General features: G+C 58.2%; 3 protein-coding genes across 11 annotated transcripts in view; 2 read left to right on the top strand and 1 right to left on the bottom strand.

Annotated features, from left to right (window-relative positions):
- Window positions 1-1,413: 1,413 nt before the first annotated feature.
- On the top strand, window positions 1,414-18,204 carry LOC144376233 (sterile alpha motif domain-containing protein 11-like). 9 transcript variants are annotated; one of them, XR_013436469.1, is made up of 12 exons: window positions 1,414-2,173; window positions 2,977-3,068; window positions 3,940-4,110; window positions 6,267-6,460; window positions 6,613-6,794; window positions 10,892-11,016; window positions 13,930-14,031; window positions 14,255-14,389; window positions 16,076-16,244; window positions 16,771-17,094; window positions 17,204-17,282; window positions 17,454-17,510. XR_013436469.1 is itself a non-coding variant. In XM_078043096.1 (12 exons), exons 1-12 carry the CDS (start codon window positions 1,560-1,562, stop codon window positions 17,980-17,982), a joined length of 2,283 nt encoding a protein of 760 aa, XP_077899222.1. In that variant the 5' UTR covers window positions 1,414-1,559; the 3' UTR covers window positions 17,983-18,204. The 9 variants fall into 9 exon arrangements, 8 of the variants coding, with proteins under 8 accessions (XP_077899222.1, XP_077899221.1, XP_077899228.1 ...); XM_078043096.1 differs by lacking the exon at window positions 16,771-17,094 and adding an exon at window positions 17,616-18,204 and having other exon boundaries at window positions 17,483-17,535; XM_078043095.1 differs by lacking the exon at window positions 16,771-17,094 and adding an exon at window positions 17,616-18,204 and having other exon boundaries at window positions 17,167-17,282; window positions 17,454-17,535.
- Window positions 18,205-18,240: 36 nt separating this feature from the next.
- Window positions 18,241-19,247, top strand: LOC144376236 (sterile alpha motif domain-containing protein 11-like). Its single transcript, XM_078043117.1, has 3 exons — window positions 18,241-18,442; window positions 18,675-18,785; window positions 18,875-19,247. Exons 1-3 carry the CDS (start codon window positions 18,272-18,274, stop codon window positions 19,118-19,120), a joined length of 528 nt encoding a protein of 175 aa, XP_077899243.1. The 5' UTR covers window positions 18,241-18,271; the 3' UTR covers window positions 19,121-19,247.
- A 7-nt stretch (window positions 19,248-19,254) lies between these two features.
- Window positions 19,255-24,713, bottom strand: part of LOC144376237 (nucleolar complex protein 2 homolog) — a 114,960-nt gene continuing 109,501 nt past the window's right edge. Inside the window, exons 4-5 of the mRNA XM_078043118.1 lie at window positions 19,892-19,984; window positions 19,255-19,640 (exon numbers count right to left, since the gene is read on the bottom strand). Of these exons, the coding sequence (XP_077899244.1) occupies window positions 19,534-19,640; window positions 19,892-19,984 (200 nt within the window). The 3' untranslated portion in view covers window positions 19,255-19,533. The remainder of the gene's footprint in view (window positions 19,641-19,891; window positions 19,985-24,713) is intronic.

Genomic DNA, 24,713 nt, shown 5'->3' with positions numbered 1-24,713 from the left:
GCATCTCACATGACACACCAAAGACAAGTCACTCTAACCAGCTCCAAGCTCCAGGGCAGTTCTCAGTTTCTTTTCCTAAAAAGAAACTCCAAGTTCATGCAGAATGGTGTGTGGGGTGGGGGGGCTAACCAGAAGGCAGACTGACCTGCCCCCAGAAGGCCTAGGTGGGCATGGACTATCAGAAGCCTCTTTTTCAGACCCCCTCCTAGTGGAGACAGAATGTAGTGGTGTGCGCACTCATTTTGCCGGCTGTTCACCTTCCTCATCCCCACTCTGATTCAGTCAACTACTCCTGCCCCACACCATGGCTGACACTGTCCTGAAAGCAGACATCCTAGATTTAAAACAGCTGTGTGTCATCAGGAGCTTCCTTGGCTTCTCTGATTCAGGTTCCCAATCTATAAAATGAGGATGATGATAAATTAAAAAAACCCTCAAGAGTGAACAAGTGCACTACAGGAAATTTCTATCCTTTGCACAGAACTCAAACTCTCCACAAATCCACAACCTCACACTCTGTACACGAAGAGAAGCACCCTGCAAACACTCCTACCCAGAGCCACAGGCTCACACACTGGAAGGGCCAGGGAAGCTGGATCATCCACCCAGGTAAAAGCCACCAACCAAGCTGCCCCACAGGGGGTCCCAAACTTAAGCCTGAGACCCAACAGTGACCTGGTACCCCATCTGGCTCACGTGCATTCCCCAGGGTCTCCTTCCCTTCCTTGCTCTGACCCGAGGTGGGGGGGTGCAGCCCTGTCCCGCCTCACAAACTCAGTCGACCTTCACGCACCCCCCGCTGGAGCCCGCGCCCGCCCGCTGCGCCGGGGCTGTTTAAATGGGCCAAGTTGTGGCAGTTGCGGCAGGAGTCTCCCAAGTCCCCGCCGGGCGGGCGCGCGTCAGTGGACGCGGGTGCTCGGCTGGGCAGCAGGGTGGGGCAGGGCTGGAGCTTGGGACCCCCGGGCAGGGCGGGGAGCGGGCCTGGAGACTCCGGGACTCCTCACTGCCCTGCACAGCTGGCAGCAGGACTGCCCCAGGGCGCGGGCTCCAGTGGACTTCCGACGCCCCACTGAGCGCCAGCCCGGGGCACCTGCGGCAGAGGGCGAGTGGGTCTGTGATCAATAGCAGCTCCGGCCACACCATGTCTGGGTCCGCCGAGACCCCTCCAACAGGCCGGGTAGCAGGCGGCGGGGGCGGCCCGGCCGGCGGCGCGGCGGCGGGCGGCGCAGCAGCGGCAGCGGCGGCTTCGGGTACCGGGGCGCAGTAGCGGGCGGGGTGGAAGCGCGGCCAGGCGCCTTCAGGGCCGGCGAAGACGCAACTCCAGCCAGGGCCAAAATAAGTTGCGCCGGCGACCGAGAGCCGGTTGCTGGGCCACCCGCGCGCCATGCCGGCGGTCAAAAAGGAGCTCCCGGGACGCGAGGACCTGGCCCTGGCCCTGGCCACCTTCCACCCGACCCTGGCCGTGCTGCCTCTGCCTCCGCTGCCGGGCTACTTGGCCCCGCTGCCCGCCGCGGCAGCTCTGCCCCCGGCCGCCTCGCTGCCGGCCTCTGCTGCAGGCTATGAAGCACTGTTGGCTCCACCACTCCGGCCCTCGCGCGCCTACCTTAGCCTGCACGAGGCCACGCCGCACCTCCACCTGCCCAGAGACCCACTGGTCCTCGAGCTCCTCTCAGCTGCCGCGGCAGCAGACTTCCAGCCGCTGCTGGACAACGGTGAGCCGTGCATCGAGGTGGAGTGCGGCGCCAACCGTGCTCTGCTCTAGGTACGGAAACTTTGCCAGGGCAGCAAAGGCCCGTCCATCCGCCACCGCGGCGAGTGGCTCACACCCAACGAGTTCGTCAGCGGCTGTGAGACGGCCAAGGACTGGAAGCGCAGCATCCGCCACAAAGGTGTGGCCGCCAAGGGGGCGCAAGCCGCTGTCCCTCTCCTTCGCTACTCGGGACCCGCGGGTCCGAGCCCTTCGCTCTGCCACTGGGGAGACTTGGTTTTGGCCCAGAGAGGGCGCTGCACCTCCAGAGCTGCGGCAGGGACCCACACACACCCCGCCTGTCCCCGCACGGTTGCTTCAGTGGACACCGCAGAGCGACCTCGGTCTCCACTGTTCTCCCAGTAGGGGCCACAGAGTGCTGGTGTCCCGAGCTACGCAGGAGCGGGCGCTCCCTCAGCTTGGCAGGTCTTTGTGAAGCTCCTGGGCCTTCAGGCCCAGAGGAAGTTTACAGGAAGTCGGGAGACGGGTTGGGAGGGACGCCCTTCCCTCCCCAGGCTCAGAGCCACTGGTTCCCGCTCGAGTGGAGAGGTGCACGTGCGGCCGGGGTGCAAGTGCACACTGATTGGGGCTGCACGGGTAGGTGGGGCCGCGGGAGTGGGGCGGGGCGTGGGCGCGCGGAGCTGGAACAGTGTCAGCGAGACCTGGAGCAGCCCATTTGGATGGTGACTCCAAAGGTGCGACAATACACCTTTGGGGGCCAGATCGGGGGCACCTGATAAGCGCGGCGACCTTCTGGCGCGGTGAGGGTCTTGGAAAGTTCGGGACCCGGTAGCGTTTGCTTTAGGAGTTCAGGCTGCGCAGTGGCTGCCCTTTCCTGCGTTGGGGACTGACGCAGGCCTGGGTCGCGATCGCGCCGCCGCTCACCAGTTCCCCAGCTCGACCTTCCACTGCCCGGCCACAGTTCGGGCGGGACCGGCTAAGAGAGGGTGGGGCAGGAGGGAGGGGCGCCAGGGCTGAGAGGAAGCCGCCCTCCACCAGGGGAGGGCCTCGCCCAGGATTTGAGTTTCAGAGCCCTGCAGATCCCCTTCTCCTCTGAGAGGGTGGGGCGGGCAGCAGGCTCTGAAGTTGGACGACAGTGGGTTTGGAAGGTTGGTGTGCCTTGCATACACTTTCCGGGAGTGGGGACTGGCTTTGCGGGTGACTGCGCCCCAGAGGCTCCATCAAAGCCCTGACTGCCCCTCACCAGCTGTGCTCGGCTCTCCTCACAGGAAAAAGTCTGAAGACGCTTATGTCCAAGGGAATTCTGCAGGTGTATCCTCCAATCTGCGACTGCCCGGGCTGTCGAATATCCTCGCCTGTGGTGAGACCTGGGAATAAGCTGGGTTGGGGTGTCTGGACTCCCCTGAGAGCCTGATGATCTCTAAGATTGGGAGTCCTAACTTCAGCCCTCTGGGCAGGCTGGAGGGAATCCTCCCAGGGCTGATGGGGTGGGTGGGGTTGCTTTGTCCTGTTCCAGACTGTCCCTGGGAATGGGTGGGAATCCTGCCTGTTCTTGAGCAGCCTCCCTCATGGGTGTCTTGGAGCTACTTCTCCAGCCTTCCAGGTTCCAGGGTCTTCCCACTGTTATTGTCATTCATTGGGCCTGGGGACTTCCCTGTCCCAGGTCTGGAGATCACCAAGTCATCTGGCTCAGCAGAGAGAGGTGCTGGGTGCTGGGGCTGGACTCTTTTGAGGTGTAACAGTGTTAGCTGGCCAGGTTGCACATCTGGGTTATCCCCAGGCTTGAGCCTGAGTGGTGTGTGTCTTGGTGCTCCTAATGTTGAAGTGCTGCCCTGCAAGGGTCTAGACCTAGGAGGGTCCATGACATGGAGCCTGGCTGGGGCAGGGTCTTTGCCTGGAGGTGTCCAGAGAGCAAGAACCCCACCCAGGGTAGACAATCTCTGGCCTCCTCACTGGCCTGGGGAGCAGGTATGAGACTCCAGGCAGTGAGGAGTAGAGGGTTGATCTGAAAAGGAAATTGCCTCTAGAGAGGAAGCTCCCAGTGTGGGGTACCTCTAGGGACATGGGGGATGGAGGCTGCTGTTCCTAGGTCCACCCAGCAGTCCCCTCTTACAGGAAGGAGCAGGAGGGGTGGAGGTTCCAGTGGTACTGAGAGGGCCCAGGCTGCCACCTTGGGTTTATTCCCTTTGACCGGGTGGTGGGGTATCCTGGATTCCCCGTGGGCTCTGCAGGGTGCACGCTGAGCAGGCTGGGAAACCTTGGACACATGGATGCTGGCAGGGGAAGGAGAGCCACAGGCCCAGCCCACACCTGGTCTGCCACAGTCACAGCCTCAAGCCGCCCGCTCTACACACTTGAGTCTACAGGAGCACAGGGCACCTGTACAAGAGCTCCCCAAGCAGGTGTGCAGAAACACCTTTTGCTTGCTGTCACATACCTCTGGCAAAAGATTGAAGTCCCTCTCCATCGTGGCACCCCTTCAGGCAGCTGGAACTGGACGGGATCCTCTGGGTGCCCACCTCAGACTAGTCTGGGTTCTCTTTTCTGTTTGTATGGGAGTGCCCCACAGTTTCCAACCTGCCACCCCTGAGGCCTGCCACAAGAGAGGGGCAGAGGGTGGCCTGAGCTCAACATCTGCCATCACCTCAAGTGGCAATCTGAAGCTCAGAGAGGGATGGAGCTGCTGCCCTTCTGAAGCTCCCTGGTTCCTGCCCTGAGTGAAGGGCGCTTCAGACTTGGGCCTGCCTGCCTCTCTGTGCCTGGCCGCTTCCTTGGAGGTATCTCCATGGATCCCCTTTCTAGCCCCAACCTGTTGGTGCACAGAGGCTGTCTCCACCCACCCTTGTGGCCAGTTTCAAAGGTGTGTGCACTTCATGGTCACAGATACTCCAGGGGTAGAACATGGTGTGCATGTGACTGTGCATGCTGGAACCCACTCTCACCATTTCAGAAAGGGTCAATTATTGGTTAGGAGCCAGGTTCTCAAATCTGTTGAGCAGTGGGGAGCTAAGTCTCCGATGTATGGGGGGACATGTGTTCCCCATCCTTGGGCAGGGTTAGAGTGGCCATCTAGGTTCTCAGCATGCTCCCCCATAGAGTTCCCCCCAAGAGCCACCCCAGACCTAACCTTCCAGGGTGCTTTCAGGGCATACCAGGCACTGAAAGATCCTGTGCCCAGCTCTGTGCCTCTTGGGGCTAAGACTGGCATATAGCCTGGGCTCCTTCCCAGCCAGCCGGTCCTGGCCCCCTTCCAAGTAGCAGTCTTATAGACTCTGTGTCCCCCTCTTCTCTTCCCACAGATGAGAGGCAGAGAGATGTTTACTCCTAGTCTGGGTTCTACTTTCTGTTTGGATGGGAGTATTTCTGCCACAAAAGAGGGGAAGCAGGTGGCTTTGAGAAAATACCCCTTTTCTTTTCATGAGAGTATTTCACCTAAGGCTGAAAGGTGACTGAGGAGAAGGGCAGAGCTCATCTCCAGATGCCTGGCACTGGGCTTTGGCAGGCTGGACAAGGCAGAGCCATGGGCCAAGGGGTGTTGAAAATGATACCAAACCTATGGATTGACAGAGGCCGAGGCATAGGTGGGCACTCACCACTGCCATCTCCCTGAGCTCTGCTGTCACTGGACCCTGTCATCCTGTGGGCTGGCCCTGAAAACTCATTGGCCCCATGCCACCGTGCCCTTATATTGCTGGGTCTATTTCACTCACCATGTTACAGAGGGAAGCAGGGTATCCTGGGCAGACCCCAGTAGATGTGTGAGGGCAAGTGTGGGGGATACTGTGGCTCCCAGAGCTGGGGGAGGGAGCACTGAGCTGGGCAGAGCCAGGCGTCCGGAGATGATGTGGTGCTGAATCTGAAGAGAAGCGTCCTTGCAAGGACAGGACTCCATGCAGCAGCCCACCTCAGGATCCTGGATGACCTGGGGCAGGGACCCTCCTTGACCCCTTTCTCACTAAGCTCATGGGTGTGGTGAGGATCAACTCTTTCTGGCAATGGGAGGACTGAACAGGAGAGGAAAGTAGATACTCTGAAAGCCCATGCAGCCTCTGAGCCAGCAGCCTCTTAACCAAGTAAGAAAAAACCTCTGTACACTGGAAAATAATCAATGACTTTTTTTCTTTTCCCTGGGGCAGCAGGACCTGGAGCCAGGAAGGGTAGAGAAATGCCAGGACTGGGGCCACACACTCATGTCCACTACTCTGTGCAGAAATGTGTGAGCTGGGTGCAGAGCTCCAAGCTTGAGCATACACAGCGCCACACACTTACACATGGTGCAGGGGGCACGCTGAGGAGAGAAATGAACCATCAGGGCTGGGGAACAAAGGGTCGTGGCTGTCAGTGCTCTCGGGCGGCCTGTGGCTTCCAGGCCTGCAGATTGCAAGGGACCAGCAGTCTCAGACAGACTTCCCCTGAGCTGGGCTCTTCATGGTGCTAACAAAATAGCAAAGAGGGGCTGGGGCTGCTGCTCAGTGGCAGAGTGTTTTGTGAGGCCCTAGTTTCACCAGCACTGCAAAAGAAAAAGAAAAGTGACTTTGCTTGTTGATATTGCTGTAAGTTTTCAGGACTGACAGAGGAGATGGGATGTCAGCCAGACACGTTGAGAGGGACCTGCTCCCTGACTGCACACCCACCAGGACCAGCCCCATGATCCCTGCCCCAGGCTGTATGCACAATCCCAGAAGACTCTGGGGACCCAGGGAAGGAGCTGAGGGTCATAGCTCAGGCATCCCAAGGGCTCCCTGCCACAAGGTAGGCACCCACACTCAGGCTGGGCAGGCAGAACAGCCCACACTCTGCTGTCCTCATAGGCTGTGCCTGCAGCAATGAGGCCCCTGGGCCTTGGCCAAGGCCCAGGAGGCTGATGTCTAGCTCAGCCTTAACGTTCTCCTCCTCCTGCCCAGAACCGGGGGTGGCTGGCGGACAAAAGGACAGTGGCCCTGCCCCCTGCACGCTCCCTGAAAAAGGAATGGAACCCCAGCTTTTCTGCCAGTGATGGTGACAGTGATGGAGGTGGCCCAGCCTGTGGACGGCAGCCAGGCTTGAAGCAGGAGGATGATCCGCATGTCCGGATCATGAAGAGAAGGTACTTACTCCAGATCTGGGCTGGGAGGCTCAGGCTCCTGTGGAAGGGGGCACCAAGACCAGGGGTCTTCTGGAATGCTGCTGTGGGGCAGGGGTACAGGCAGAGGCTGTCCTCTCTCCTGAACTGGCGCCCTGGCACCTTGTTCTGCCTCAGCCATGCCATGGTCACTTCTGGGTAGAGGTTGGCCAGCAGAGAGACCCAAGGTCCGGTACCCACCTGGGCTGAAACCCACAACCTCCCAGAAATTTGTTTCCTGATATGGGCCTCGTCCTGCCAGCACTTAGGAGTGGGGTGTCTGTGAGTAAGGATGGTGGGGGCTGTGGTGCCTAGTGTTGCCCGGGGCTGTTCAGCCTGCTCCTCCTCCTCATCTCTGGGAAGCCAGAGCATCTCAAGCCCTGGGTTTGTTCAGTGGAAGTTGCCACCAGGTTGAACTGGGCATGAGGTGCCACCCTCATGACTGCCCTGGCTTCTGGCTGGTGGGATGTTAAGAGTCAGGCCCACACCCCGCTGCTGTCTCTGTGCCAGTAATGGAGCCACTGACCCTCTTTTCTCTCCCAGTAGAGTCCACACCCACTGGGATGTGAACATCTCCTTCCGAGAGACATCTTGCATGTAGGAGCCTGGCTCGGGCAGGGGCAGCTGTTGCCATTTCTCCTTGGTCCTACCCACCCTGCCTCCCTCCTCTACCCATGGTCTTTTGTCTTGTCCTCTGTCCCAGTCAGTGTGAGCCAGTGTGGGCCATGCAGTTGCCAGGCTGGTTTGGATGTGTGTCCTTACCTGGCCTGGAAGGTAGGTGGCATGGTGCCCAACTGAGATCAGGAGGCCCATCTCAGCCAAGTGCAGACTTGTGCCAGGCCTCAACAGCATGGGCAGGGTTCTAGACAGCCCACCCGTGGAGACAAAGCATGCTATGACTCTCACCACTGGACTGTCCATTGGAGCCCAACAGCTCTAAGATGAGGCTGTGATTTTCACCTCTCACCCTCCCAGAGACCCACAAGGAGGGAGAATGGTGATGTGTGAGCAGGCTCTTGAAGGATGCATAGGAGTTCACTGGGAAAAGGTGATCTGCAAAGCTGTGGAGGGATGAAGGATGGGATGGAAGGGAGGAGAATGGGAACTTGGCAGGTCTGGCTCAGTGGGATGCTAAAAGGTCTGCACCTTAGCCGCTGGACCAGTTGGGCTTTGTTCTCCAAGCTGAGCCAGCCACAGAAAGTTCCTGAGCAGGGATTGACCAGGTCTGTGTTTTGGAAAGATCCTTCTGGGGACCCTGAAGGTTGAGGTTTCCTCACATGGATTTGGGTTATGGAAACAGGCTGGGGCCTGTGAACCCAAGACATAGAGGGTAAAAAAGAAGCCCCCAGGAGGAGGTCAGGTTTCAGGGACCCAGTTCCTGCTCCCAAGGGGCAGGGGCTGGTTTCTGGTTATTGGAGCCAGGTTTTTCCCCAGGGCTTTGAAGGGAGCACCACAGGAAGGCCTGATGGGGAGCAGTGGGCACCAAGGGCAGGGAAAGCCTCTTGGGACTCAAGCTGTGGGTGCCTGGCCTCCCCAGCCCAGCTGCAGGAAGGCAGCTTGTCCTGGATCTCTGCCAGAGGTGTCATTATTCATGTCTTCAGGAACGTCTGGATCCTGGAGCCGAATTACAATAAAAACATCTTTAAACTTATTTCCACCTCATTTTGGAGTTGCCAGCTCAACTGGTCATTTTTATGAACCGCATGAACATTGATGACATTTTATGAGCCTTTTACTCTGGACGCTACAGGATAAATTTGCCAGCAAGGCCTGCAGGGAAACCCAATGGCTGTGTCTCCCCTCCGGACCTGCGCCTCCTTGGGGTACACCTGGCCTTGGGGTGCGGGGAGGCCCCAGGAGTCCCATGCTGAATTCTCACCAGTACTGGCTGCTGCAGCCTGGGCTGTGCCTGGGAGGAAGCAGGCCTGCATTAGTGGAGACCCTGGTCCCACAGAGGATCCAGAGGGGCAAGGATGACTTTCTGGATTTCATTAAAGGGAAGGTTACAGTTCTGGAGAAGAGCACACCCCAAAGGACTAACAGCTCATCATATCCCGTCTGCTAACAGCCCCCAGTGTCTGGACAAGGAGGGCTGTGGACCGCCAGCTGCCTCACACTGGGTCACCAACTGTGTTTGTCCCATCCCGACTGTCTGTCCATCCCCATTGTCTGTCACTCTTCACTGGTCTGTCTGCCTCTTGCATCTGTCTGTCCTCTTCGTCCTTCTGACCAGTCCTGCTGGTGATGCCTGTTGCTGGCTGCAAGCAGAGGGCCAGGGCCCCTCCGCCCTGTGATGCCCCTGCAGCCTGGCTGGCAAGAAGGGCCTTCTAGGTCTCTGACCCTCTAGGGCCCCCAGCTGGTGAAGGCTACGTGAGAGTTGGGGTGGGGAGGCGCCCTCAGGGGGAAGTTGGGTCTCACCCTTCTCCTGGCCTCCTCACAACCCTCCCTGCATCCTTCCTGCCCCTGCCCCAGTCTCCTCCCCATGTGCCACAGCAGCCTGCTGAGGCCTTGCCTGTGTGTAGTGGCCCCACACTGTGAAGACAGATGCAGAGCTCTCAACTCTCCAGCCTGTGTGTGAGTCTCTTGGCATTTTTTTTTAAATGAACCCAGCATAATTTGTTCAGTGAGTAACTGAGTGACCAGAACAGGTTTTCAGGACTGGCCCATCTTGGGATCTGAGGAATGAACCCCCAAGGCAGGGACTTGGGTGTGGAATGCACGGGCAGGTCCTGTCTACCAAGGTTGACCCCCATCGGCCTGCACCTCGAGAGCCCGGGTAACCCCCAAGTGAGACAGAGCTGATCGCTGTCATTGAGGCTGGTCCCAGATGCAGGTGCTGCTGGGGGTCCAGGCCAGGGCTCACAGGAAATTACTGTGCTCACCTCTCCAGTCCCTGGAAGCAGGAAGTGTCCGGTGCACTGTGGGGAGCAGCTCCATGGCAGCTGCAGCCCTGTACCCGGCCAGCCCAGGCCCCTTCCCCATGCTGAGGACAGCAGTTCTGTCCAACATCCCACATCAGTGAGGATGATGGGGGATGAGCATCGTGAGATTAATCCCATAAAGTACTTACTCCCCACCTGCCTCCTGCCTTCATGGGGTGGGGGAGAACCTACATCTGGGTCTCTTAGGGGTTCTGGGGCCGCCCCGGGGTATCTGGTGCTGAAACTGATCTGCTTAGGGCCTGGCCCTGGAATAGCCTCTCTCCTGCCAGCCCAGGCTGGGGGCTGGGGGCTATTTAATAAGGTTCAGGGTCGGTTCCTAGGTCACTGTGAGGAGGCTCTGCTAGTGTCAGTGCTGCTGAAGAGGCTGCTCCACCACAGGTGGGCCGGGAGGGCACTGCTAGGGGCACTGGGCTTCCCTGCCCCTGCTCTGGCTGGCCTTGACTTTTTGTCCCCTTCTTCTCTGTTGATGATGGGGTTGCTCACATAACCCCAGGGTGCCCCACTTTCTCCTCCCTCTTCTCTCTGGGGCTGTGGGTGAGGGCTCAGCAGGAGGGAGAAGGGACAAAAAATCACATGCAGGGTGATTCCAAGGCCAGGCCTGGGTGCACCCTGGGTGCACCCTGGGGATCACAGGTGTCTTGAGCTGGCCAGGGCAGATCTTTTTATCTATTGGGCTTTGGTCTGAACCTCAGTTTCCTGATTTGGAGAAATGAGGGCCCCAAGAGGGTGTTGCAAGTTTTAACCAAAGTGGCACGTGCCAGGTGCTTGCTTCAGAGCTGGAAGCACATGGGTGACATGTGCCCTCTATATGTCTGTCCTGTGAGACAGCAGGCCGTCCTGTCCTCCCTCTGAGGCAGGGAGCCGAGCACAGCACTGCCTCTCTGGAGAGAGGAAGGTGGGAGGGGCTGCTCTGGCTCTGCACAGACCAGCTGGGTGCTGGAGTGGGGTCCAGATGCCAAGTCTCTGCTTTCTCTTGGCCTGCCTGCTGAGTGTGCATAGGTGTGGCATCCCAAGCCCACAGAGGTAAGCACACACATCACCACGCTCAGTGCACGCTGTCCTCAGCCCCAAGCACCCTTCTACTCATGCTCATGCAATGCCAAGGCTCATGGCTCCATCCTCTGTCTTCCTCTGCTGCAGCCAGGACAGTGACCTTCCCACACTCATATCCAGTGTGCACCGAAGCCGCCACCTCGTTATGCCCGAGCACCAGAGCTGCTGTGAATTCCAGAGAGGCAGTGTGGAGGTTGGCTTGAGACCCACAGGTGAGGAGGCCCCTGGGTCCTGAGGGCGATGATGGGGCTGCCAGGGCCACAGCAGCTCTGCCTAGGGACAGCCACCCTCCCTGTGTCTGTTCAGCAGCTCTGGAAGCCTTGGCGGGCAGCCAGGGAGGCCAGCAGAGGAGGCGGGAGGTGTGAGGCCGGCTGTCCCCTGGGGCTCCATGTCATGGTAATTGTGTTAATCCCAGCCAGTCAGGCAGACTGGCAGCCCAGGGCGGCTCCAGCGTGGCTGCTGCTGGGGTGGGCTTGGAGTTTCGAGGCCAGCCACCCCCTCCTCACAAGACAGGCACAGGCAAAGACCTTCCAGAGCTCACCTCCCACCAATGCCCACCTCCCACCAAACCCACAAGACATGTCGGTCTGGTCCTGCTTCTCAGGGGTCCTGGGAGGGAAAGGGCCCATCCCCTGCAGCCTGGACCACTTCAGGTAGGCCAAGAGGGCGCTGGCCCAGGAGCTTCCAGGGCCACCAAGGAGATCTGGTTCCTGAAGGCAACAGGAACTCAGAGGGAGAGAGCAGCTTGGGGACCCAGGCAGTCTCCCACGGAGCAGGTCATGAGGGGTTGCAAGATGCCACCGCCGAGAGTGGGCACAACTTGACCTCAGGGGCCTTGTCACATGGACCCTGGACAGGGTTGTTTCTGACAATGGCTACTGCTCTGGGAAAGCAGGGTGGGCATCACCCACCACCCTGGATACTCCCAACAGAGCCCCCATGAGCCCAGAAGGCCCTTGTGGATGGGGTGGGGGTTGCTTCTGGAGCTGCTTTGGAGGTGGCTGAGCAAGAGGCTGGTAAAATCTAATTGCCCCATCGATCGGGCGGAGCTGAGGGAGCCCCTCAGTGATTGAGATGTTCTGAGGCAGCAGGCCCTCTCCTGCCTATGGACAACCTCCTCAGGTACACAGACCTGCATGTGCCCTGTGTGTCTCCTGAAGGGCTTGCTCACCCTGCCAGGTAGCCCTCCGCACTCTACAGTGAGTGCAGGTCACATGCTGTGCATAGCAGCCAGGATGCTGTGTGTGTGTGTGTGTGTGTGTGCGCGTGCGCGTGCACCTGCCAGGTCTGCAGCTCCCCGTGGGCTTCCTCTGGGCCCTGCAGGGGTCTTTACCTGTCACCATGTCTACGTCCTTCCTGTGGCCCAAGGGGGTGTCCCTCGAGCCACAGCTTCCTGGGCCCTGGACAGGAAGGTTCCCAGAGGACTGAGGAGCTCAGTGCAGGTCTTGTGACTGCCTCCTGTCACTGCCTACATCAGGTGTGACTCTGAGCTTATGCAGTCTCCTCAAGGCAGCTACAAGGTTGGGTCTCACTGCAGGGCACTCCAACCCCAGTATCACCTCCCCCAAGCTGTGACTCTCAAGCTCCCCAGGAGCAGAGAAGCCCAGCAAGGAGGTGAGAGTTGCCACTGTTGAAACAGGGAACAGACTGCAGAGGTTACCCTTGCTGACCCCTGAGCATGTACAGGGAGCAGGAGATAGGCAGCAGGTGTGGAGAGAGGCTGCAAGACCCACTCCCTGCCTGGTGCGCTCAGGGTGCCCTCCTGCTTACTGGACTCTGACATGCAGCTCGTGATGCCCATGTGCACCTGAGTGCCCTCCATCTGTCCTACAGGGTCTGTCTGACCTGACCCCTCATGCAGGCAGTGGGGACTGCCCCCTGTCTTTGGGGCAGGGCCTGGGGCCAGCCAGCTAGACCAGTGGCAGTGAGGTGGCTGAGATCAATAAGTTATTAGCACCATTCTGTCAGCTGTAATGTGGAGGTTGATCGATGCTCTGGCTGCCGCCGCACTTCCCTAGCCTGATAAAAATGACAGATTAAAGGAATAAGGAAAAGAAATTATGCTCCTGAGCTGACAGCAGGGCTTCCTGGGGGCACAGGTTGGGGACCTCCAAGTACCAAGGTGTCATGAAAGGCTTGAGTTACACAAGGAGCAGCCCTCATCCCCGCCACCCTGGGTCTTCAGAGGCAATAGGGTCTGACCTGGAGGCCAGGATGATGACCTGCTATCAGCAGGGCCCCCTGATGTCAGGGTCCTCAGGAGGAAGCAGAGCTTGGGGGTGCAGGGACAGGTTTGGAGACGAACCTATAGATGTGTGTGGCTTTTATTTTCATTTCATTTTTATAGTACTGGGGATGGAACCCAGGGCTTCTTACAAGTGAGGCAAGCACTCTACCAACTGAGCTACATCCCCAGCCCTGTGTGCAGCTTTTGATGTGGAGATGTGATCTGTAAAGGGCATAGTATAGGAATAGGCAGACCAGGAGCCAGGCACCTAGGGTCTGTGTAGGGCAGGTCAGCTGTCCAGGGGTGACCCTTGGAGCGCAGAGCCTGGCTGGGCAGGTATGTGCTTGCCAAGGCTGAGTGCAGGAAAGAGGAGGGTCTGGGCTTTTGGTGCAGAGAGGAGGGCCCCCCTGAGCACACCCCTGGTGTGGGGAGTGACATGTGCCTTCCTGACTGACTCTCCTCCCCAGCACCTGCACAGCCCACCCCAGCCCTGCTCAGAAAGGGAAGGTAGTTCTGTTCTCCAGGAGAAGCTGAGGTGGGCTCATGAGCACACATGGGAATGGACTGGCTGGTCAGGGGCAGCCAGAGGCCCGTGGGGACACAGTCACAGTCACGTGTCGCACCCATCACTTCTATTCAAATGCAGCCTGGGGCCCAGGATCAGGGCTGCCCTGTTTCCTTGCCTTGCTCCATACCTGTCATGATATCCTCCAGCCAGCTGGGCTCACCAGGTGGAAGCCTGGGACCCAGGGCTGGCAAGGCCTTGCCCACCAGCACCCAGGATGCTCCTGAGTGGAGGGGACTGGGGCTCACTAGACTGAGCTGGGGCAGGGGTGGGTCTTCCCCACCTGCTCCTCCAGTCCCTGAGACTGGGTGTGGCTCACTCCACCCTCTGCAGGTGGCTTGCTAGGCAAGAGACTGGGCTGCTCCCCGCATGTCACCAGTGACTGCTCTTCAGAGAAGAAGGCCCAAAGCGAGTCTGAGTCTGAGTACCTTCGAGGTGGGAGCCCAACCCAGGGAGGAGGGACAGGTCACTGGAGGAGGAAGCAGTAACTGAGTGCTTAGAAGTGTTGTTAGACCTTCCAAAAGGGGCAGGTGTGCACAGAGGAGGGACTTGGGGTGGAAGGTCTTAGGCTTAGGGTGAGGTGTGCCTTCCCGACTTGCCTCTCCGCCTGGGTAGTATTTCAAGGAAAATCCCCTCCCTATGTGCTACCCCAACGCAGAGACTCTGCTGCTGCCAGAGCTGCGACCCAGCATGGCGCCTGAGGACCACTACCGCCAGCTGGTTTCCGCTCTCAGTGAGGCTGGCAGCTCCGAGGAACCACAGCGTCTCTACCACCTGGGCCTCCCCAGCCATGGTATGTGCCCTCCCCACCTGCCCCCCCCAACTGTGTACACTCTCAGTTGCCTCTCCACCCCAGAAGAGGGTTGGCTGCTGACATCAAGACCAGGATTGGATCTGTCAGTGACCCCCAGCCCTTTGTGGGTAGGCGATGAGGCCTGGCTGCCCCAGGTCTTGTTCCAAGTCCCCACTTTTCATCACATTCTCAGGATCCCCTCCAGGCATGCACACAGCTTACTCAGGGGTGAGCCCAGGTGACAGGAAGGGGTAGGGGCTTGAGTTAGCCTACCTGTCCCCTATCTAGGAGACCCTGTGGTCTGTGCCCATTCTCCTGACTCCCACAGCAGTTGGTGCACAAATTTAAGTCAGTGGATGCTGACCTGTGGTCACATTGAAATAGTTCCAGATCTTTGTCCTGCATGGGGGGGGCAAGCCTTCTAGAAAGACAGGACTAAGAGGCAGCTGTGTTTGGCCACCATGGCCTCCTGGATGCCAAGAGAGGCCCAGCTGGAGGCTGGGATGAGGCTCTTGCCCCTCTCCACTCACTGGTTCTGCTCTGTCCCTTGTGATCATAGCCCAGGGAGCAGTCAGATACCTGTCCAGCTGCACTCTAGCCTCACAGGCTAGGCTCCTGCTAGGTGAACTTGGCTTTTATGGTAGGAGGTGGATGGGGTGCAGTGAAGGGGCAGGATTTCCTCTCCTTGCACAAGGCACCAAGAGTCTGAATAATTCACCAAATGTTAATAATTTAAAAATCTTCCCTTTTAATTGCTTTCCCTGCTCTGCCTGGGGCCGGCTCTGCTGGCCTATGTAGGGGAGGGAGCGTGGAGCTGCTGTCAATCATGGTGCGGCCGCCCAGCCTAGGAGCCCGCTGCAAATAGCTGTGACCGCAGGCTGGAGGGCGGGGTGCAGGCCCCGCTGGGATCAACGCGGGCGGCTGCGCGGGCTAGGCTCTGCGGGCTGGCACCCAGCCCAGGGCAGACCCACCTCCGCTTTTCAGGTAATTAATTTATAAACAGAGGCGGCGGCTCAGAGGCAAAGCTACGCAAAGGGGAGTGGCGGGGACTCGAAGGCCGGCCCTGGGCAGGAGCACAGTGCATCAAACCACTCACTGCTTGTCCCCGTGTCCAGAGATTGTGGCCGGTGTGCCTGCAAGGATGCGTATGCATGGGCCTGGTGTGGTCTTGCTGGATGCTGACTGTATGCAACCACTGTTGGATGACCGATGTGGACGGATGTTGGCGTATGCTGGTGTGGCCACGTGTACAGGTTCAGTTTCCTGCCTCCCATCTAGGAGGCGGTCACCTGGTGGAGTCTGGAGACCCACTCCTGGACTTGTCACAGTGACCTTCAGGAACTGGTCTATGCTCTCATGGATCTGTGCACAGTCCCTCTCCTCAAGGCTCCAGCCTCAGGTTCCACAGCCTTGCGTACCAGCACTGAGCTTTCCTCCCACCTCACGTTCCTTTCAGGTCCTCCTGCAAACCTGTCTCCCCTGCCCTGGGGCTGCTCCTCTGGCCCCAGTGACTGAAATCAGGGCTGACACACAGCAGGGATGGTGTGGAAGTGGGCCCCTGGTTCCCTTTCTCCTGGGCTCCCCTGGGCCAGTGTCCTGTGCTCACTAGGATGAGGGGAGAAGTCCAGGGAAGGCTGGGCCTCAGGGTCGCTGCTGTTGCCCATCCCCTACCCCCCCACCCCCCAGATCTCCTGAGGGTCCAGCAGGAGGTAGCAGCTGCAGCTTTGAGGAATCCCAGTGGCCTGGAAGTTCACCTGCCCTCATCCACAGCAGGTCAGCGCCAGAAGCAGGGTCTGGCTCAGCACCGGGAGAACAGGGCTCCAGCTCCAGCTTTTGCCCCTTCCTTCTCAGAGAGGTACTGGGGCTTGGTATCTGACTTCTGCAGGCCCCATAGCTTGCACCTTCCACCCACTTACTTCTCCCCGATTGCAGCTGCACAGTCATGTGGGTATTGCCTGCTTTGGGTTTAGGGTCTGTTGGGCAAAAAGTTCCTGAGGCCGGCTGAGCTGGGTAGAGGCCCAGGAAAACATTTCCGGGGCAGTATGTACCTGGGTGCCAAGAACCCTGGGCAGGAATGTGAAGGGTCACTCTTGTTTCTTTGTTGAGCAACTGGAATCCAGCAAAATCCAGGTGCCTCTGGGACAGTGAAGGGGGTTGAGGTTGGGGAAGCAGAAGGCAGAGTGGCTGGAAGTCTGGAAACCCAGCCCAAAGTAAGTCGGGAGGGGTCGGCCAGAGGACTAGAACTGGGGGAGGAGGGAAGCCCGCTTCGCCAGTTCAGACACACTAGCGGTCTGGGGAGACGGCCTCCCGGGCGGGCGGGGACAGGGGGCGACCTGTAGAGAGCAGGGAGGCGCTCAGGGATGCCCCCCCCCCCCCCACAGCGGGCTGTTTCCAGTCAGGCGCACCCCCTGCCCCCCACCGCCGAGCGCGGCGTCTGCAGCTGCCACCGCCTGTAGACTGCGGCTAATTACGCTTCGTGCCCCCAGCAGCGCGGGGCCCGCTACGGGGAGGGGGTGTGGAGGAGAGCCCTGCGCGGAAATTACCTCTGCAGTCGCCACGGCCCTCCGGGTCAGCACCTCCTCCGAGATTAATTGGCGCCGCCAGCGGGGGCGAGAGCGGGGGCAGCGCTCGACCCAGAGCCATAACGAGCACACATCTAGCGCCAGCAGGGCCAGCAATTAGCAGCGACAGGGATGCTCTTGGAGGTGGTTATGGGAATCCGGGGCGCGGAGGGGGCCGGGCAAGCCACGCACGCCCCTCAGTCCTGCCTTTCGCAGGGAGCTGTTGCAGCTGACCCCTTTGCTGTCGCCCCAGAATGCCCCCCACATCGTCCTGGGCTCCCATTTCAGGCCCCCTTTCTTGGGGGTGCCATCGGCTCTGTGCCAGACTCCAGGTAAGGAATAGGCAGGTGTGCACGTCTTTTATGTCCTATGGGTACGCTCATTGAAACTGGTCCTGTAAGGTCGCCCATTAATGTTGAGGATGGACCAAGGTGGTGCAGAGGGCCAATTCATCAGGCCAGCGCCATTTGACCACTTGGCCCTGGTCTGTCCCTTTTCCACAGGGTACAGCTTTCTGCCCCCCCCCCCCCAGGCGGAGATGCTCGCTCGGCAGCAGAAGCTCCTGCGTAAACAGAACTTGGCCTGGTAGGTGTAGGTGCGGCCAAAGCCGGGAGGGGAGGTGGGTGGCACTAGCGCTCAAGCTGATCCTACTACTCCTGGCCTAGGCTAGAGATGACCCCGGAGCTGCTTCGCCAGAAAGAGCTGGAGAACACACACCGGCCACAGCTGCTGGCGCCTGAAGCGGCCCTGTGTGCCCCAGACAGTACAGAGGAGCTGCAGAGGCACGGGGCCATGCTGGTGCTGAAACATAGCTCCGCGCCGCTTCTGGCCCTGCCTTCACAGGGTGTCTCTGGTCCGGAGCCTCCAACCTCGCCCCGGGAGCCTGCTGGCAGAGCACTGCAGAAGGGGGGCCCTAGTTCTGCCTCAGTTCGGCCCAGTGAATCCAAGGAGACAACCGCATCTGGGCTCTGGGCTCAAGATGTCTCAGAAGAGCCCCCCCTAAGGACTCAGATGGAGAGGACCTGGAGATAGCACCGTCAGGGGGCCGGGGCTCCACCCCAAGTCAAGCCCTAGGAGGGACCAGCACTGAGGGAAAGGGGCTTCTTTGGCGTTCCACCCTGCCCCTTCCTCTGTCCCTGGGCTTCCCCTACTCGGTCAGCCCATACTTCCACACAGGTGGGTGTGGAGACCCAGGCCAGCCACCCTTGGAGGTCTTGCACGGGGAGGGAGTGCAAGACCTCCACAGTCGAAAAATCTTAAGTCATGGATTGCATGTCTCTAAGCAACTAAGGCAAGCAAAGGTCAGCAGACAGGTGGGGGTATGGGATGGGAGGAACAAAGCCCTAGTGACACCCACTCACACCTAGGCACCATGGGGGGACTCTTCGCTGACGGGGAGGCGGCCACATCCCCTGAGGACGTCAGCAAGTGGACTGTGGATGATGTCTGCAGCTTCATTGGGGGCTTGTCTGGCTGTGGGGAGTATGCTCTGGTGAGGCAGAGCTGACCTGGGCGCACAGCGGGCCTGTCATTTGCCCTCCTCTCCCTTCCCTACACCCCTAAGCCCCACCTGCTCCTGCCTCATGCTAGCCCCTGCCCAAAGCAAAAGGGGATTCCTTCATTTGACTACTCCCTGAAAGCTACACAGCCTGATTACTCTCCCTGGCTGCTCTCTGGGCCTTTGCTGGGCAGGACTGATAGGCCTGACCCTATCCCTGCTCTAGATATTCAGAGAACAAGGAATTGATGGGGAGACCTTGCCCCTGCTGACAGAGGAGCACCTGCTGACGACTATGGGGCTGAAGCTGGGGCCCACCCTCAAGATCCGGGCCCAGGTAAGCATGGACAGTGGGCAGAGGGCATAAAGGCTCTTTGAAATCACCCAATGTCCTTGGCAGGCACCCATCCAGGCTTTTCTTTATAGGTGGCCAAGCGCCTGGGCCGAGTTTTCTACATGGCCAGCTTCCCTGTGGCTCTGCCTCTGCAGCCGCCAACCCTGCAGGCTCCTGAACAGGAGCTTACCTCCAGAGTGCATCCCCTGTCCCCACAAACAGCCAACTCCTCCTATGGGAGGAGCCACCCACCCACTAGCCAAGCCTCACCCAAGCCAGAGAATGGAACAGCAGCAATACTCCCAGGGGCCCCAGATGCCACCCAGTCTCTGTGTTGAGTTGGCCAGCAGGCTGCCCACAGTCCCAGCACAGGATGCAGTGGTACCTCCCCCACAGCTTTCTCCCTTTCAGTTTTGGATGCAGAAACACCAAGAATTATTAAAAGGAAAAAATGTGACTTAAAAAGACTGAATGAGTTTTCAAAAACTTTCTGGGGGTAAATGCAGAGGTCCACAGACAAACCAAAGACAAAGGAGTAGAGGAACCAGGGAGCCACCTTTCTGGAGCAGGCTGCTGTGACCTGGCAGCAGGATGAGCCTCCTGCATAGGGCTGGCTCTTGCTGCCCAGGTCAGCACAGCTCTTGGTTCATCTGGTCTGTCGTGCTGTGACAATAAAGCCCTGTCCACTGTCTACTGCCCTCCTGCTGCACAGACACTGGCCTCAGGGCCTTTGGGGCACTGCAGGAGACCCTTAGTCCTCCTCCAAGAGCTGCAGATCCTCTAGCTCATCCTGGGGCCCCTGGGCCAGCTGCCACAGCTCACCAGGGTCCAGCCCCGCCTCTGCGTCTGGGCCTCCATCTGCAGGGAGAGAAAAGGCTACATAAATTCTACTTATCGGGAGGAAGCAGTCTTGGAGGTTAATCATCACTAATTAATCACAGCATTAATTAATTTATTGGTGCACTATAAGCTGGCTGCTAGAGCCCATGAGAACAGAGCAGCTGGCTGGGTACCCCAGGGAGGAGTGGGCCGGGCTTGGGGCTGCCCTCCCATGGCTCTGTTGCCAGATGGGATTAAGGACCAGATCCCTTACCCCAAGAACCACTCACCTTCTGAGTTGCTGCTATCCTCCTCATCCTGGTGGTCCTTATCATCTTCTTCCTCTTTGAGCTCCTGCCAAGTTCTCAGGGACCCAGGTGTTTCTGTGAACCGAGAAGAGTCCATGATGAGCCCCCCTCCACCCAGCGACAACCAGCAGAGGTCCACAGGAGGGTAAGCCACAAGCTAGAGGACCACCCTTCTCTCCACTTGCAGGTGGAAGACCAAACAGAATAGTTAGAAGTAGGCATGCTTAGCAATCCGCACAGAAAACACTGAGGTGGGAACCCCTCTGGCTGTGAGGTCCCACAGCCATCCACACCCTCCCCATCTCCAGGAGCACATGCTTCAGCAGGGGCAGCCCCCACCTCTCTCCCAAAAGTCTGTGGTCTCCTCATCCTCAGTACTGTCCAGGTCAAAGAGGTCTTTAAATTCCTTCCTGTCCTCATTCTACCTGTCCTCTATCTTCTGCCGTTTGATCTCTGGGAAGTTCAGATCTTCTAGCTGGAATAATCAGAACCAGAGGAGTAGGTAGGCATGGGCAGGGGGATCAGAGAGGCCAACACTATTTCCATCATAAGCCTCCAGCAGCCCTCAGGAGCACCCTGCTTGGCCACTTGCTACTTGACAACCTTTCTGCTCCCACATCCGTAGCATCCCTCCCAGGACAACCAGCAACTTGGTGGCATGCTACTCCAAGAAGTAGTCTCTCAAGTCACCCCAACTCATAGCCACAGCCATGCCCAGGGTCAAGATCTAAAGCCCTTCTTGCCTCTTCTACCTGCCTTCCCGGGGTCCACAGGCTGGCCTGTGTGACAAGTATGTGTAGCCACTCCATTCCCTCCAAGGCCCCTACCCTTGGGAGATGCCTGGTTGTGACAACTCCTGACACCAACCTATAGGATCACCACCTCCTCAAAGAGCCATAGTCCTCCGATGCCCCACCCACACCACCACCAAAGTCATCCCCATCAAATCTCTGCCTGGTCCTAAAAGTCATGCCAATGTGCAAGATCTGAATCTAGCTGATCCACCCGCTCCCTTGGCACCCCAGATGTACCCGCTCTTTGCCACTGATCTCCAGCTGTATCTCACGGTCCCTCAGCTTCCTCCAGTGGCTATAGTACCTGGTGAGTGGTGTCCCCTCTTCTCAGGCCTGCTTCTCCCAAGCATCCTAGGGGTGGGGCAGTTCAGAGTCATGTCCCACTATGGGCAAACCTCAAACCCAGCCGTTCCCTGACAAGTGCCCTCAAGCAGCACCACCCCCACTCCAGATACCAGTTCCCTACTGACCACTGCAAGCTGGTCAGAGACACCAAAAGAGACCCTCTGGAGGTGACTGCAGATGTGCTCTGCATTCTCCTGCACCTTTTCCAACAACTGGCGCATATGCCGGCAGTAGTTGGCCACCTTGCCCTCCCAGAGGAAGGACTTGAGCTGCAGAAGTGGGGGGCAATCAACCCAGCAGGCAGACAGGAAGTCCAGGGCCCATCAAAACCTCATGGCAACTCCAGGGAGGTCCAGAGCCCAAGTGCACACAAGTGGGCAGTGGGCCACAGATGAAATCAGGCTGCTCTCCAGCCTGCCCATCTCTGTAAATAAAGCTCTTCTGGCAACAGCTGCACTCATTCTCTCACATGCAATGAGCTTTCTGTGGCTGCTTTTCTACTGTGGCCAAAGGCCAGTAGCCAGACTGAGAAACCATGCAACCATGAATCCAAGAACACTTATTGAAAATACCTGTTTACCCCTACTCTAGTCCCCTATCCCTGAGACCTTTGAATCCAGCAGAAGCTTCCTGACTGCCAGGCACTCCTATCTGGGACCCAGGCCACTGCAAAGTGCCAAAGAACAGCAAGTGACTATGCATGTGTGCACAACTATATGACTGCAGCCTTGCATGCACACACACACACACACACACACACACACACACACACACACACAAAACCTGTCTGGATGGGCCTCAGATGTAGCTCAGTTGTGAGCAGCAGCACTGACCCTCCCCCATGAGAGGTGCAGGCCTGAGACAGGGAACAGCAGACAGAGAGCCATACTCTCATGGGAGAAGCAGAGAGAAACCCCCACCCCAGCCCCAGGACCAAATAGGAAACCAGTCAGGGACCAGCCCACCCCCCCAGTGTAAAGACTTCTGCAGGCGGCTGGTCTGGTCCCTGGAAGGCTTAGAAAGCCTTTCAATGGACCAACATGATGCTAGGATCCTTGGTGAGCCATCCAGACCTGTCCCAACCTGCTGAGTGACTGATAATCTCCTACACCCCCAAGACTAGTACCACACATTGTGGTCCAAGGGGTCCAGCTACAAGGCGGTGCCTGTGTGGAGACCATAAAGGATCAGGCTCTGCTACTAGCCCTGTGAAGCTGGGACAAAGACACTTCCTTTCAGTTCCTGTGTACAAAGGGCACTGAGTCCATTAAAAGATAATCGAAGTCCATCATAAAGCAGGCCCCCAGGGGATTTGGGGAGGGAGCCAACCATTGGGTACACAGCTGTAAAACAGCAGGCAGTGCCAATTCAGGGAAGGCAATACTGTGGGCCTGGCCCTGCAGGTACTCCAGCATGAGGTCATACAGCTGCTCCACTAGGCCATCCTGAGGCAGAAGGGAAGGACCAAGCTCATCAGGGGATGGGGCCCAGATGCTCAGAGTCCTCCCACTCAGGCTGATGAATCTGCTCCAGGTCCAGGGTGGGGGCCACAAGGAAGTGTCCACACCTCCCAGCCACACTCAGGCTCATGGGGGCTAGAACTATGAATCCACTGGTCTCCAACCCAGGGAACCAGGAAGGTCCACACCCAAACATCATAGGATGGCAGGACCCTCCCATCCACCTCAATGCCCTCTGAGGTCCTGCTGTGACCTCAATGCAGCACAGCCCTAGGCCCATCTACAGAGACTTAGAGGGCAACTCACCTTGTATGCTTTTTCCTGCAAGTTGACATTCGATAGTTTCAGGACTACAGAGAAGTTTATGGGCCTGGAGCTCATGCAGCCGGGTCATTTGTTGAAGTCCACCTGCTGGAAAACCTACCCAAGCCCATCCCAGTGCTCAGATCTTAGCTCATAAGCCCATCAAGATAAGGGGTGAACAGCCAGAAAGCAGCACACCCCAAAGCCTGCAGACCCCTCCAAACTCTGTTTGCTTTCCAGAGATCTAGTCCCCTTTGCCTCTTTAGTGGATAGGGCAGGACCAGGAGCACTGGCCCTCTCTCAAAGTCCAGGAGGCCATTAAGACCAGTTTCAGAAGGCCAAGAAGGTGCTCTCTATAAAGAGCCCTGCCACTTAACCTACCCTTCCCAACATGCAGCACTGAGGCCTGGGCCTGGCACAGCTTCAGCCAGTGTTACAAGGCCAAAGCAACAACAAAAGGAAATAGCACAAGAAGATGGGAGTCTTGGGAGGGTCTGGCAGCTTACCACACCCTCCATACACTACAGGCTGTGCACCCAAGCCTTCCCAAAAAGGGGAGGGAGTGGGCACTGAGCCTGGCCTCTTGGCCTTGATACTCCTCCTCAATTCCTAAAAGACTCACACCCAAGGCAGTGGAGCCCAGGGTACATGCAGGAGCCTGGAGGGGGAAAGGGGCACAGAATGGAAGCCATGGAGAGACCCCTCATGCACTAGGTCATTATGCTGGGCAGCTGAGCTGGGCTCCAGATAAAGACTAATCCCAGCAATAAACAATAAAGTGGTTCCTTCTGGGGAGAGGCCTGACTCCCAAAGGGAACTGCTCTCAACATCCCTTCCTGCCCTCACATCAGGGGATAGTAGGCCCAGATGCCCTGCTCACTTCAGCCTCTGTGATCTGCCTTCTCAACCTACAACTGGGCATGGGAGGCCCCACAAGGTGTAGCTACAATAAACCAAGGCAGGGTCCGTGTTCCAGCACTGTCCAGAATGAAGGAGAAAAGAAACCATGCCACAGCAGTGGAAGAGACTGGGGAGACACCTAGAGCCGGTTGGCAGGGTAGGAGGCCCTTAGTGGGGTGCCAAGGTAGAGAGGCCACAGCAGGGGCAGTTAGGAATCACACCTGGCTGTCACAGGGAAACAGATGTGGCTTCCACAACAGCTTCACAAAGCACAAACAGCAACCTGCCTCAGTGGAAGGGAATGGGAACAGGCATGGGTTCCCTTTCCTTGTGACCTGGAGACAGCGAGTCTTTGAACATCCTGTGGGCTAAGGCCTAACCTGACACTAACCTGCCCCCTCAGAGCAGCATTGGTGCTCAAGTGCATATAGTGGTCCAGGCAGGGCCTTGGAAGCTCTGAAACCACAAACCTGGGTTTGAAGTCCAGCTCTCCTGCCTGCTGCAGTCCTGAGCAAATATCTCTGTAGCCAGAGTCTGTTCCCTGACTGCATGACATATGACATCTGCCTCCAAATGGTCTGGATCACATGATATAAAACATGTCAGATACCAGCTCAGAGTTTCCCTGAAAGCAACCCTCAGCCAAGGTCACTATGTTGACAGGTCATGGCTGGTGAGATCATACCTGCAGCAGAACTGGGAGCAACTTTACAGTGAAACAGCAAACACTGAGGGCTCAGTAAGGTCCAGTCCAGAACCCAACTGAACCTCTGAGGACAGGCTGCTGGAGACACAGCCCTTGTCACTGGGTGCCTGCCTCCAGTGGGAATTCAGAATGGTAAGCCCATCCTGGCACAGGGCTGCCACAAGGAGAGCCAAATTACCAGTTTCCAGCAGCCATCAATCCCCAGCAAGGCTAAGAGATTGAGCAGGCAAAGAAGCAACAGGCCCAGAGTACACAAGGAGCCAGTTCCCAATAGTTCTGATAGGGCAGCACCAGCA

The sequence above is a fragment of the Ictidomys tridecemlineatus genome, chromosome 3 (genome assembly GCF_052094955.1).
Source record: "Ictidomys tridecemlineatus isolate mIctTri1 chromosome 3, mIctTri1.hap1, whole genome shotgun sequence".
NCBI classification, from domain to species: Eukaryota; Metazoa; Chordata; class Mammalia; order Rodentia; family Sciuridae; genus Ictidomys; species Ictidomys tridecemlineatus.
This window is presented reverse-complemented; position numbering and strand designations above follow the sequence as displayed.

Bases quoted from the DNA above. Each gene is read 5' to 3' on its own strand.
- LOC144376236 (XM_078043117.1), top strand. From the start codon at position 18,272: ATGGGATGGGAGGAACAAAGCCCTAGTGACACCCACTCACACCTAGGC. The intron at 18,443-18,674 runs GTGAGGCAGAGC...TCCCTGCTCTAG, and splicing joins GCTGTGGGGAGTATGCTCTG to ATATTCAGAGAACAAGGAAT. The intron at 18,786-18,874 runs GTAAGCATGGAC...TTTTCTTTATAG, and splicing joins CCCTCAAGATCCGGGCCCAG to GTGGCCAAGCGCCTGGGCCG.
- LOC144376233 (XM_078043095.1), top strand. From the start codon at position 1,560: ATGAAGCACTGTTGGCTCCACCACTCCGGCCCTCGCGCGCCTACCTTA. The intron at 3,069-3,939 runs GTGAGACCTGGG...TGGGCTCTGCAG, and splicing joins GTCGAATATCCTCGCCTGTG to GGTGCACGCTGAGCAGGCTG. The intron at 17,283-17,453 runs GTAAGGAATAGG...CCTTTTCCACAG, and splicing joins GGCTCTGTGCCAGACTCCAG to GGTACAGCTTTCTGCCCCCC.